At 41.4% G+C, this 10,042-nt stretch overlaps 1 protein-coding gene across 6 annotated transcripts in view; it reads left to right on the top strand.

Annotated features, from left to right (window-relative positions):
- Window positions 1–105: 105 nt before the first annotated feature.
- Window positions 106–10,042, top strand: part of invs (inversin) — a 28,345-nt gene continuing 18,408 nt past the window's right edge. For 4 of the 6 annotated variants that reach the window (XR_007037576.1, XM_047360433.1, XM_047360430.1 and 1 more), the window contains exons 1-2: window positions 106–223; window positions 2,361–2,468. Coding sequence is in view for 5 of the 6 variants with exons in the window: in XM_047360433.1 (XP_047216389.1) it covers window positions 2,466–2,468 (3 nt within the window). In the remaining variant the exon portion in view is untranslated. Of the gene's footprint in view, window positions 224–2,314; window positions 2,469–10,042 lie in introns of all 6 variants that reach the window. The other 2 variants (XM_047360432.1, XM_047360431.1) reach the window with 2 other exon arrangements.

Here is a 10,042-nt window from a genome sequence, read left to right as displayed (position 1 = left end):
CTCGAGCAGCAATTCCTGGTAGACGCTACGCCTTTTGGGTGATGTAGTTTTAGCCACATTGGCAAACAAGCGACAACCACTACGTGGAAAACTCAAAACATGGCGAGTGAATTTTGTTGCAGAGCTCTAACGGGAGTTGTAGTGTTTGCAGGGGCGATCCAACGGGACGCCTGGGAGGAAAACTTTCTGAAGAGTTTTTTCTGCGAGAAAAGGGATTCTGTAGGTAAATATGACTACAAACATCACGAAGCTAGCACTCTGCATTATCAATATTTGGAGTGATTTTAAGATTAGACTCTGTTGAACCATATTACGAGTGCGAAAAGGTATTTCTCGAAACACAAGAGAGTTGCATCATTGTAGCTATTTCCACATTTATGAGAAATACAGAACCTTTTTCTTAATATATGAAATCCTCATTTGAAAACGTTTTTTTGTATTTACCCAGGTTATCTTTGTGTGATGTTAACATTGATTTGATTATCTGAACCATTAAGTGTGACAAGAAAAATAATAAATAAAAAACAAAAAGGAAGAAATCTGTGTTGGGGAAATATTTTGACTCTCCAATATAACTAAATGTTTTTTTCAACTCTTCCAATCTCCATAAAAAGCTTTCAACTGATGGAACTTAAAAGCCACTCAAACTCATCATGATCTAACTGTATGTACCCTGATAGTAAATATTGATCTTGATATAGAGCCACCAGCAAAAACATAGAAGAAACATTCTTGTACTCGTACTGGACGTCTTCCGCTTATCCTGCGAGGGCAGCAGACTAAGCAGAGACGTAAGCAGATGTCCCTTTCCCCAGACCCCATCCTCCAGCTCCTTTGAGGGAAGCCAGAGGCGTTCCCAGGCCAGCCGAGAGACGTAGTCCCTCCAGCCCGTCCTTGGCCTCCTTCTGGTGGGACGAATACTTCCCAGGGGAGGCGTCCAGGAGGGATCCGTAACAGATGCCCGAGCCATCTCAGCTGACTCCTCTCAATGTGGAGGAGCAGCGACTCTACTGCAAGCTCCTCCCAAATGGCCCAACTCCTCACGCTATCTCCAAAGGAGTGCCCGGCCATCCTGCGGGGGATGCTAATTGCAGCCGCTTGTATCCAGGATCTGATTCTTTCAGTTATCACCCAATGTTCATGCCCATAGGTGAGGGCGGGAGCATAGGCCAACCGGTAAATTGAGAGCTTCGCCTTTTGGCTCAGTTCTCACTTCACCACAATGAACTGGCACAGCTACCCTCATTACTGCGGCGGCCGCATCAATCTGTCTGTTGATCTACTGCTCCATTCTCCCCTCATGCATAATTAAGACCTGAGAGACTTGAACTCCTTCAATTGAGGCAGTAGCTCCTCTCCAACCTGGAGTAGGCAAGCCACCCTTTTCCCGTTGAGAACCATGGCCTCGGACTTGGAGAAGCTGATATTTGAACCGCCACCTTAATGGGGTGTAGTCGTTTGAGTGCTCAAATGATCCTAGAAGCTATGTTTGCTTGGGGCTTAAATACCCCTGGTAAGGTCTCCCATGGCAAACAGGCTCTGGGTGATGGGTCAGACAGAGCGGTTCAGAAGATTTCACGAGGACCAGTAGAACAAGGCACGTGACTTTGCTTGGTATGGCAGAGCCGGGGCCCCACCCTAGAGCCAGACATATCGGTGATCGCCTGTCCTCATGGCACAGAATGTTATACATTTTTGTTGTTTTGCTTTTATAGAGTTACGTAAGTATAGGAAGTTGATAGTATCAGATTAATTAGTTGGGTTAACTGCTTGTGTAGCCATTCTGCAGTCAGTTGCTTAACAGACATGGCTTGCCAACTAGATTATTTAGATTCATGAATTACTGTGTAACACTTTTTCCTTCCACTCAATGTTACATTATCATGCTTGGATACAGTGCTCTGTGAACAGCCAGCTTCTTTAGCAGTGACCTTTTGTAGGCTTGCCCTCCTTGTAAAGGCTGTCATTGACTGTCTGCTGGATAACTGTCGAGTTTGCAGCCCTCCCTCAAGATTATGTAGGTAATAACATGGCCATATCATAACATTTCTGTGTTAAAAATTATTTTTTCTTAAAACGGTTTTATGTAATATTCATATTTTCTGAGAGATCGAAAAACCATAGGTACAGTAGAACAAAAAGCCTTAGCCATAAGTTTTTAAAACCTCGGTATATCTTGATATCGGTAAGCAGACCAAGCCTAGATGGTGCACATCCTCTAATATAAAGTCTAAGAAATAAACTGTTACCCTAGTCCTTATGTCTGTCATCAGCACAGTAGCTGTGTTTTACTGGCAATTATTTGTGTGGACAGGTGGGTTAGTCTCAGCGTGAGTGAGCATTTTTCTTTGCTCTGCCAGGAGCCAGGATCAGGCCAGGTAGGGAACCTGGATGTGACTTCACACCCACTGAGGATGCTCTGAACTGGGAAGAATCTTCCAAAGTGTCCCCCTTTCAACAAAGATATGGTAAGAATAAAAAACTCAGAAACCAGCTTCACACATTCGAATCCCAGAGGCTTTCCTCTATAGTCATTGTTTGTATATATGTTCATGGTCATTGTTGTGTCTCCAATTAGTAATTACCTCTCAGGGGTTAAGACTGGAGAGAATGTGTGTAACAAAGCTAATTGTGGGTGCTGCATCTCCCTAATTGTTAAGGAGATTAGAGAGGAATGTTGAATTGAATCCCAGCATTAATATTTTATGTGCTAAAGCTGTCCATAGGGGGGTTCCCAGTGTGGGAGCTACTCACAGATGGAGAGAGGAAGATTTAGCTCCCTCTGAGTATCAATACTGCAGAGAAAACAAACCACTGACCTGCTCAAGTCATTTGGTGAATTTTCCATTTTGTGATTTTTGCATCAGAAAATATTTTTATGTTAATTTAAAGCAGAACAAATACATCGTGTCTTATTCTTCCTCATTTCTGAACCCAGTTTTAGTTTTCCTGTTTTTTAACCAATATATAAATTTATATTCATTATCCATCTAAAAGGATGTACAGAGCTTCGCATTATGTAATCGCTGACTATTCCTTGATTTGAACTATTCCACATTTTGTCACTTTCTCACCACCACCAACTTCAATGCATTTTATATGGTATTTGAGGATTAGAACAAGGCATATTCAGGGCTGCAGACACGCCTAGCCCATGGTGAAGCATGTGATGCCAGCATCATGCTGTTACTTTGTTACTTATTTAGAAATTGTGTGTGCTGTCTTAGAATTTAAGTTCAAAAGGCAATAATTAAATGAAATAGAAAATTTGAAACCATATTTTTACTGTCAGTTATCAAACCTTGTCACTTGATTTATTTTTGATTTTTGCTCAGGTGTTACTTTTAAGTAGTGGTACAAACCCGCTGCTCTAAGCCATCATTCTGATTCCTAGTGTTTACTTTTCTGTTTTCTCCACCTGTTCCCCAATTTGCATCTCTTCCATTGATTTTTTATTTAGTTTGTTTTTCCATCTGATTACATCCCTGTCCTCTGATTCGGCAGTTGGCACATTGCTCTCTACTCTTTAATTGGCCATTTAATTAGATCACAGTTTTAGTCCAATTAGACTTAGAGGTGCAGGGGGGAACGAGGATGGAGGAGGTAAGTGGAAAAAGTCCCCAAGCTGGTCGATCTGTCTCCCGACCCCCCAATTCATGTTCTCTCCACTTCTCTTCACTCTTTTCTTCATTTCACTGCCTGCCTTGCTGTTTCTCTCCCTCGACCTCCCCTCCCTCCTGGAGGCAACTCATTAGTGATATAATGCAATGGCACTAAACGCACCACCTCTCTTACTTCGAGATTGTCTGGAGCAGTGACTGAACTGCACCGACAAGGTGAGAATGACTGTATCTTCACATTTTGGTAGAAGTTTCTTTAGAAAGTAATACCCCTCTTCCACCATTTTAAGCCTCAGGCAGATCACACACACATAAACACACTACTAACTGAAACCATGAACTGCATGCTGGACACAACCCCTACTGACTCAGCGCAGTGCTACAGTATGATATAACAACGCCTAATGAAGCTAAAACATGTCAGTCAAATGTAGGCCTGTTCTCTGCCTGGAGGAAAATACTTCCCTGCCCTTTTTGTTGCCTTTGCACAGAGCTTAGACCCTGTGCTCCACAGCACTATGCCTTAACGGACTTCACCTTATTGGTAAGTGCAAACACACACAAACACACCCAGGTGTATGCAAATATTCACACTCTATCCCGGATTTCTGTTTTCACATGACACAAGCCCATCTTTGTTAAGTTAAACAGCATATCCTTTTTGGACTCCTACCTGACCGATTGAAAACCAACCTCCAACAGCCCCAAAACATGGACGACTAATCTGTGTGTGCCTAGTCAGAAGTTTACATACACTCATCGCCAGCATGGATGTCATAACCGTTTTCTTTGGGGACAGAATGATGATGCAACAAATTACTTGCTACTGCTTATGTTTGAATTTACTGTGAATTATATTACTGAGGGTGTATGTATATCGTTAAACCTGTCTGGATCAAAGAAATCTGCATTAAAAGCAATCTTGTTTTTTTAAAATCCATTAAAGTTGCTCACCCCTCCATGGATAAAGAGCCCATTCAAATAAATTATTAAAAGTCCTAACTTAATATCACAGTCGCATGTAAACGTCTGACTGGCACTGCATGTGTATATATGTTTTATGTGTAAAACAACAGGCAGCAGGCAGGCCTGTTGTATCCATAGGCATCACAAACTGACCCCTGGTGCTGTGAGATTGACAGCTTTAGTCCCGCCTAATTGCATTACTCTCCCAGGTGATTGGCTCACGCCCCGGGGGCTCATTTGTCAGGATGCATTCTGGTAATGATGTAAATTAGCAGATCTATATGTCACTCAGCTCTCTCGCCTCCTGCTGATTGGCCCCGGGGCTCGGCCCCCAACCAGCCGAGGGAGCCGGCTCATTGGTCTTCGGGGAACCGTGGAGTACCCCAGAAATAGGGCTCTGCAGGTTGGGCATCCCTCAGGACTGACATTATCCTTCCTCCTACATCTTTACCTGTCAGTCAAAACCAGGGGTTTGTTTCCTGCAGCGTATATCTTTTGATCTGAGACGCACAGACTCATTCTGAAACACACAGAGGGACATGTAGGTGGCCCATACAGCAGATATAATAGCCCCACGTTGACTAAGAACTTAAACACACTCTGTTATGACTCACAACCTGTAAATCTGTATGTTTTAAACCGCAAAAACTGTGTGGGCTCAACGTTGTGTAGTTCCCCCCTGTTTACCCAGCATGTCAGAGCTGTCTTCTGTCAAAAGCAGACACCTTCACAGTGATGGACAGCCAGAGAACCATTCAGAAAACACACTGCACAAATGCACACTCCGGTTTCTTTACCTGCTTGTCTCAATAGCACCCATTGACGCTCTGGTTAGGGTTTGTTTGCATGTAGAGCCTGCAGCGTGTTTGTGTGCCGCACACCTGTAGTGTTGCTGAAAGGTCTCAGGGAAGTGTCTGGATTCTTTGTTAAAGTCACTTTGGTTATATGAGGTAGAATATGAATAAAGACTAAATAATGTCAGCATCAGCATGAGTCGATACTCATACAGATGCACTTGGTCAGGACCTCACCCACTGATCGATGGTTTACTCTGAGTTATTGTCTTCTTATTAACAAGCCAAGCGCTCCCTGAGGAACACGTATGAATAGCTAAATGAGACCACTCCAAACCTCTCAACGGGAACTTGTGTTGTTTTTACACCCTCCTTTGTTTGATTGCAGACACTGCACCTCAAAGAGTCTTTTTATCCAAATTTGGACGCGCGGTGGGTGTTTCCAAAACACACCGTTTCTCATAAAACTATAAACGGCTGCATATGGCAATCATGAATGTCCCACACACGGATTCAGATATTGACTTGTCCCTCTCGTGTCACTTTTTGGCCAGATTACCACTTTTTTATTTTGCTTTTAAGATTATTCATAATCAATTTGCTTTATTCCTGCAGCAGCTGGAGCCTTTTAGGTTGACTTGAAAAATGTAAAGAAGAATCAGAACACAGTGGCTTGCAAAAGTATTTAGACCCCTTGAACTTCTCTAATTTTGTCATGCTATAACCACAAACATCAATGGATCTCATTAGGAATTTATGTGATTGACCAACACAAAGCAAAAAAATAATGCATGGTTTTTAACTTTTCCAAATAAAAATCTAAAAAGTGCAACGTGTTTTGTATTGAGCCCGTCTTTAGTCTGGTACATTTTGGCTTTAGAAGTTGCCTAATAAGGAAATCAGAGGTGAGAGAACATGAGGGAACAAACAGCATCATAAGGACCAAGGAGCACACCAGACAGGTCAAGGAGAAAGTTGGGGACTAATATGAACGCAGGGTTAGGTTATAAAACAATATCCTACATTCTGACCATTTTACAAAGTTCTGTTTAATTTATTATCCCAAAAAAAAGAAAATAATATTTTACAACTGCAAACAAGGGCTGCACAATGTTAGAAAAAACATTAGTACCTATGTATGATGCTTCCCACACTTTGTGACCTTCACTTTTGGTGGGTATCTAGAGGTATCTGCTGCAGTGATACCCAGACATACCCGTGCATGACAGACGGGGAAAGGAGAACATTAACCAAAGAAGCAACCAAAAGCCTCATGGTAACTCAAAAGGAGATGCAGAAATCCATAGCTCAGCTGGGAGGGTCTGTCAACAGGAAAACTATTTAGCTGTGCACATCCAAGCTTTGTGTAAGAGTGTCAAGAAGAAGGCCATTCTTGAAAGAAAGCTCTATAAAAATTTGGTTTTAAGTTTGCCTCTAAAACTAACACTGCAGATCACCATGAAAACACCTTCCTCACAGTGAAACACGGTGGTAAAACCATCATGCTTTGGGGATGCTGTTCTTCAGCAGAGACATGGAAGCTGATCAGAGTTGTTACAAAGATGGATGTGGCTTAATACATAGCCAAACTGGAGATAATTCTGCATAGGACCGGTTGGATCCAACCAGTCCTAAAGCAGAATTGTCTAAATCAAAGCACATTCATTTGCCAAAATGGATTAGTCAAAGTCCAGGCCGAAATCCAATTGAATAGTCAAGGCTTGAGAATTGCCATTTAAAACACTCTCCATCCAAGCTTAAGCTATTTTGCAAAGAAAAATGAGCAAAAAGTCATTGTCTGGAGGTGCAAAGCAGCAAGAAACAAACCCCAAAACACATGCAGCGTTAATTGCAAATAAACAACTCAGAGGGGGCTGAGTACAACTGCAAGACACATTTTACAGATTTGTATTTGTAAAAGATTTTGAAAACCAGTTCCCTTCTATTTCACAATAATAGACAAAGTTGTGTTGGTCTGTCGCATAGAATTTTAGTAAAATACATAAATAAGTGAAAAAATGTGTATAATTTTGAGCGAGATGGATACTAGATTCAAACTGATTGGATGAACAAAGTCATTTGTAACATGATTTTAACGTTAGAAACAATAAAGCTCTTTGGAAAATGTCCGCTCTTTCTGCACATGTTTAATATTAGTAATTGAAAGCTGCATGCGTGTATGTGGCACTTCTGACTGAGCAATCATTGTTAATTAGAGATGTTTAGAGAAGCTTGTGGTTAATCTTGGTGAAGTGGCCGTAAAAACTCTCTGCCTCTCACGGAAGATCGCTTTCCATGACGCGGCCCATGTGCCAAGTACTCACGCAGCGACATAATCACACACACACCTTTATGGTGCGGTATCTTCCATTTCTTTTCTCCCCACCTCATTTTCACACACGAAGACGTTCCTTGCGTTAGGTCCCCACCACCACTTGGTGGAGCGTGAGAAAGCAACAAGCATGACAAGTAATTGCCACGCTGCACGCAGTGTCTACAGGAGGGCTGTTTATGAGGTGACCAAAAGGAGCAAGAGTGGGACGAGAGGAAAAAGAGAAAAAATATTGTAAGACTTTATTCCTAGTTCTGTTGTGTACAGAATACACATCTGAATTTTAAAAATAAGCATGTGTTTTTTAATGGTGTTAATGAAATAAAATCTGCACATTAAAGGGTTGTGTTCATCTGTCCCTGTGGTCATATTAGAGGTGTGTTTGGGGTCATTATCATGTTGGAATATTGCCCTGCGGCCCTGCTTCCAGAGGGAGGGGTGCATGCTCTGCTTCAGTATGTGACAGTACATGTTGGCATTCATGGTTCCTTCAATGAACTGTAGCTCCCCTGCAGCACTCATGTAGCCGCAAACCATGACACTCCCTCCCCCATGTTTGACTGTAGGCAAGACAAACTTGTCTTTATACTCCTCATCTGGTTGCTGCCAGACACTCTGGACACCATCTAAACCAAATAAATTTATCTTGCCTAGGCCATCTTTATGTTGAGCAAAATTGTATTTTTTCCAGATCCTCAAAGAGTTTTTTGCTATGAAGTGCCATGTTGAACTTCCAGTGACCAGTATGAGAGAGTGTGAGAGTGATAATACCAGATTTAACCCACTATTCCTTGTTCACACCTAAGACCTTGTAACACTAATGAATCACATGACACAGTGGAGGGAAAATGGCTAATTGGACACAATTTGGACATTTTCACATTCAGGGGTGTACTTACTTTTGTTCCCAGCGATTTAGACTTTAATGGCTGTGTTTAATTATTCTGAGAGGACAGCAAATTTACACTGTTATAGAAGCTGTAAACTGACTACATTGCATCAAAGTGTTATATCTTTATTGCTGACCCTTGAAAAGACATGATAGAATATATATACATATATATATATAATTCTTTGTTATTATCAATGTCTAAATATATATATATATATAATGTATATTATATATATATATATATGTATAAATGTGTTCTTTAATAGAGGTATTTCATAATCAAAAGAAGTACTTCAAAGTACATTTTGTTTGTTGATGTCTTTATAGAGTGAAAATTAAGGACTCTTTTAGTTTTCATGCACTTAATGGGTCTAGAATGAAAACATTCTAGTATTTGACCTGCCGATCACCGATGAGAGCCCTTAAAGGGAACATTGTCAGATTCCGCTTTCTGGATGATTAATTGGTGCATCTCTAGTGAAAAATCAGATCTGTTTCCAGGCCCGGTGATAAAAATGTTTTGGAAAAATTCACTCATTGTAACCAGGAGTTAGTGCCTCGAGCGTTTATGTGTTTAGGGGCAATAATTGATTTCTGTGTTTTGCCCCACAAGACCCATCCCGCATCTCCCAACCCAACACACATATACACAAACACAGCCAGGCTTGCTGCAGTATTAATGAGACATGAATAAGACATGAAGAGAGACCCCCCTCCTAGATGCTCACACAGGGTCCCCCCCTCCTCGACTGCTTCCTGTCTGCAGATTACCCAGCTTTCACTGGGTTCTGGTTAAGTGGGGCCAGGAAGAGATTTAACCCCCTCAGCAGGAGGAGACAGTCAGCATACATGTATTGTCAAGCACACACACACTTTACACTGTCAGTCTACATTAGGTCTGTTATTAAGTTATTGGAAAATATGTTTTATTGTGCTTGAGGTGTATATCAATAACTTCAAGCAGGAACCGGGTTCAGAATTTATGATTATGGTGGAGATAAAAATCCTTTGTTTTGTAATGTAACAAATACCATTAATGTGTAAACAATCCTGGAAAATTAAGCCTGGAAAATATAAAATGAATATTCAGAAGAACATAGCTACATAGGTGAGCACACCCTTAAACTAAAACTTTGTTGAAGCGCCTTTAGATATAATTTCATCTTACAGTCTTCTGGATGCTGAAGCAGTCGGTCAGCATGCCACCTGTTCACTTGACACATATTTGCCCACACTAGCTTTCAGAAATACTCCAAATCCATCAGATTGTGAAGACATCTCTTGTCCACAGTCCACATTCTTGTCCTGGTACAGATTTTCCATCAGATTTAGGTCTCTGAATATGGTTAGGCTTTTCCAGAACTGTCATTGACCAGAAGGTCAAGTCATTCTTTCGTTGATTTTGATGCATGTCATTCTTCAGCAAGGCTTTAGGGGA

This window comes from Girardinichthys multiradiatus, chromosome 3, assembly GCF_021462225.1.
Source record: "Girardinichthys multiradiatus isolate DD_20200921_A chromosome 3, DD_fGirMul_XY1, whole genome shotgun sequence".
Classification (NCBI taxonomy): Eukaryota; Metazoa; Chordata; class Actinopteri; order Cyprinodontiformes; family Goodeidae; genus Girardinichthys; species Girardinichthys multiradiatus.
The sequence above is the reverse complement of the archived record's forward strand: the minus strand, read 5'-3'. Positions and strand labels throughout refer to the sequence as shown.